The sequence below is a fragment of the Lucilia cuprina genome, unplaced genomic scaffold (assembly GCF_022045245.1).
Source record: "Lucilia cuprina isolate Lc7/37 unplaced genomic scaffold, ASM2204524v1 Scaffold_3340, whole genome shotgun sequence".
NCBI classification, from domain to species: domain Eukaryota; kingdom Metazoa; phylum Arthropoda; class Insecta; order Diptera; family Calliphoridae; genus Lucilia; species Lucilia cuprina.
Window position 1 is genome coordinate 1 of NW_025808284.1, and position 4,397 is coordinate 4,397.

The following is a 4,397-nucleotide window of genomic DNA, read 5'->3' on the forward strand; positions in this document are numbered from 1 at the left end:
TAGATAGATAGATAGATAGATAGATAGATAGATAGATAGATAGATAGATAGATAGATAGATAGATAGATAGATAGATAGATAGATAGATAGATAGATAGATTGATATAATGATTAAGAAGTTCTTTACAGTGAATACCTTTACCAAAGTATTTGTTTCTTATGAACAGGAAGTTAAACGCAATAATTAATTTAATTAATTTCTACAGATCTACGATGCTAGTATTAATGACTGGCGTGTTCTAGATGAGAAAACGCGTACCGATGTCATTGAAAAGATTGTAGAGGCTCCCAAGAAAACCGTTTACATCGATGAGTACACTGAAATTGAGAAAAATTCAAAAATATTGGAAGATAATGAAAATATTGAATACAATTTAAACACGACTTCAAAACGTAAAGATGTAACCGAAAATATTTACGATGAAATAAATGAAACGCAAATAAATCGCAAGAAATTAACCGATTCACGAAAGGTAAGATTTGCAGTATTTGCTACATCATCGGGATATTAAAAATGAAAATTCTCTATTATTTAGGATGGAGTCGATAAAAGAACAACTCAAATAACTACTCACACTGAAATGTGCATATGTGAAATTTGTACTTGCGGGTAAGTTTTCAAAAGAATGTTTTTTTTTTTTAATTTTATGAATTTAATAACAATCATTTTCAGACGCCATCATTGTACAACAAGTGATACAGCATCGACAATCTTAAAACAGGACACTCTTATAGAATCGACAGGTATTTAATATAAGCTTACTTACACTGATTTATATTATAATAATGTATTTAACTTCTCTTTTAGATATGGTTGACAATGTTGAAACAACAAGAGTGCGCACAAATACGTGGTCGAAATCAGATTTTGAAGACAATGAATCTCTAACCACAACTAGAAAAAGTGACAAATACATTCCCAAACCACTAACAGGTACCGAAAGACATTTAGATAGCACTAAGGAAGTAACAGAAAATGAAGAATACGAATATATTATACGAACTCAACCAGTGCGACCCCATGACAACTTGAAGCCGGAAGGTGAATTTTACAAACCCGAAAAGGAGCAGTATAGAACGACCGAAAGACCAACTCCCGTCAAACCGGAAGATAATTTAAGACCAGAGGGTGAGTTTTACACACCCGATAAACCAGGTTATAGACCCTCGGAACGTCCTCAACAAAAAAGACCTGAAGACAATCTTAAACCTGAAGGAGAATTCTATACTCCAGAAAAACCTGGATACAGACCTGCAGACAGAACTGAAGTCATAATAAGAAAAGATAATCTTAGAACTGAAGGTGAAATGACTTTTACAGAAAAAGAAGAATACAAATATGTGCAAAGACCACAACCAGTTCTAAGGGGTGACAATCTCAAACCTGAGGGAGACTTTTATTCTCCGGAAAAACCTCAATATAAACCAGGCGAACGACCCTCTCAAGTACGCCCTGAAGACAATTTGAAACCAGAAGGCGAATTTTATACCCCTGATAAACCTGGCTTCAGGCCAGCTGAGAGACCTCAACAGAAACGACCAGAGGATAACTTAAAACCAGAAGGTGATTTCTATGCTCCAGAAAAACCTTCGTACAAACCTGGTGAAAGGCCTTCGCAAATTCGTCAGGCTGATAACTTGAAACCAGAAGGTGATTTTTATACACCAGAAAAACCTGGATTTAAACCTGCAGAAAGACCTCAACAAAAACGTCCTGAGGATAATTTGAAGCCAGAAGGTGATTTTTACGCTCCCGATAAACCCTCCTACAAGCCAGGCGAAAGACCTACTCAGGTTCGTCATGAAGACAACTTAAAACCTGAAGGTGATTTTTATACTCCAGAAAAGCCAGGTTTTAAGCCAGCAGAAAGACCACAACAAAAACGCCCCGAGGATAATTTAAGACCGGAGGGAGAATTTTACACACCAGAAAAACCTGGATTTAAACCTGCAGAAAGACTTCAACAAAAACGCCCTGAGGATAATTTGAAGCCTGAAGGTGATTTTTACGCTCCGGATAAACCCTCCTACAAACCTGGTGAAAGACCTACTCAAGTTCGCCATGCAGATAACTTGAGACCAGAAGGCGATTTTTATACTCCAGAAAAGCCAGGTTTTAAGCCTGCAGAAAGACCACAACAAAAACGACCAGAGGATAATTTAAAACCAGAAGGTGACTTCTATGCGCCTGAAAAGCCTTCTTATAAGCCAGGTGAACGGCCCACTCAAGTTCGCCCAGAAGACAATTTAAGACCTGAAGGTGAATTTTATACTCCAGAAAAGACAGGTTTTAAACCAGCCGAAAGACCACAACAAAAACGTCCAGAAGATAACTTGAAACCAGAGGGAGATTTTTACACACCGGACAAACCTTCATACAAACCTGGCGAAAGGCCAACGCAAGTTCGCCATGAGGATAATTTAAGACCTGAGGGTGAGTTTTATACCCCTGAAAAACCTGGCTTCCGACCAGCAGAAAGACCTCAGCAAAAGCGCCCAGAAGACAATCTTAAACCAGAAGGTGATTTTTACGCTCCCGATAAACCGTCGTACAAACCAGGTGAAAGACCTACTCAAGTTCGACCTGAAGACAATTTAAGACCAGAAGGTGAATTTTACACTCCAGAAAAACCTGGCTTCCGACCAGCAGAAAGACCTCAGCAAAAACGTCCAGAAGACAATCTCAAACCAGAAGGTGATTTTTACACTCCGGATAAACCTTCGTACAAACCAGGCGAAAGACCCACACAAGTTCGGCCAGAAGACAATTTAAGACCAGAAGGTGAATTTTACGCTCCCGAAAAGCCTGGATTCAAACCAGCGGAAAGACCACAACAAAAACGACCGGAAGATAATCTAAAACCTGAAGGCGAGTTTTATGCACCAGATAAACCAACATATAAACCTGGTGAAAGACCATCTCAAGTTCGTCCCGAAGACAATCTTCGACCAGAAGGTGAATTCTACACCCCAGAAAAGCCAGGATTCAGACCAGCAGAAAAAACGGAAAGGGTTATTAGAAAGGACAATCTTCGCACAGAAGGAGAAATGTTTTTCACAGAAAAAGAAGAATATCATTATGTTAGCCGACCCGAACCTGTCAAAAGATTGGACAACTTAAAACCAGAAGGTGAATTTTATACTCCTGAAAAACCTAAATTTGTTCCAGGTGAAAGACCCACTCAGGTACGTCACGATGATAACTTAAAACCCGAAGGAGAATTCTATACACCAGAAAAACCTGGATTCAGACCAGCAGAACGTCCCACACAGAAGAAACCAGAGGATAATCTGAAACCTGAAGGTGAATTCTATACCCCAGATAAACCTGGATATAGACCAGCAGAACGACCTATTCAGAAAAAACCGCAAGATAATTTGAAGCCAGAGGGCGAATTCACTGTTCCGGATAAACCAACCTTCACCCCTGCTGAAAAAACCGAGCGTATTATTAGGAAGGATAATTTACGTACCGAGGGTGAAATGACATTTACCGAGAAAGAAGAATACCAATATGTTATTCGTCAAGAACCTGTAAAACGATTGGATAATTTGAAACCGGAAGGAGATTTTTATACACCAGAAAAGCCAAAATATATCGCTGGTGAACGTCCCCACCAAATTCGACCAGAAGATAACTTAAAGCCTGAAGGAGAATTCTACACTCCTGAAAAGACCGGCTTCAGGCCTGCTGAACGCCCAGTTCAAAAGAAACCGGAAGACAATCTAAGGCCAGAAGGCGAATTTACGGTTCCTGATAAGCCTGTCTTTAAACCAGCTGAACGAACTGAAAGAATAATAAGAACAGATAACCTACGCACGGAAGGTGAAATGACATTTGTTGAGAAAGAAGAATACCAGTATGTTAAGCGGCCAGAACCTGTAAGGAGATTAGACAATCTTAAGCCTGAAGGAGAATTTTATGCCCCAGAAAAACAAAAATACATGCCTGGAGAAAGACCAACACAAGTGCGACCAGAAGATAATCTGAAACCAGAAGGAGATTTCTACACCCCAGAGAAACCAGGCTTCCGTCCAGCTGAAAGACCTGTGCAAAAGAAACCAGAAGATAATCTTAAGCCTGAAGGCGATTTTTACACCCCAGAGAAACCAGGCTTCCGTCCAGCTGAAAGACCGGTGCAAAAGAAACCAGAAGATAATCTTAAGCCTGAGGGAGATTTTTACACTCCAGAAAAACCTGGTTTCCGTCCAGCTGAAAGACCAGTTCAAAAGAAACCAGAGGATAATTTAAAACCAGAAGGAGATTTCTACACCCCGGAGAAACCAGGTTTCCGTCCAGCTGAAAGACCGGTGCAAAAGAAACCAGAAGATAATCTTAAGCCTGAAGGCGATTTTAACACCCCAGAGAAACCAGGCTTCCGTCCAGCTGAAAGAC

The 4,397-nt window shown here is 39.9% G+C and overlaps 1 protein-coding gene across 1 annotated transcript; it reads left to right on the top strand.

Annotated features, from left to right (window-relative positions):
• Positions 1-108: 108 nt before the first annotated feature.
• On the top strand, positions 109-4,393 carry LOC124421158 (the record flags this gene model as incomplete). Its single annotated transcript, XM_046955984.1, has 5 exons — positions 109-147; positions 199-474; positions 538-611; positions 675-745; positions 810-4,393. Coding segments are annotated over exons 1-5 (4,044 nt in total), but the record flags the coding sequence as incomplete, so codon positions are not given.
• Positions 4,394-4,397: the final 4 nt, after the last annotated feature.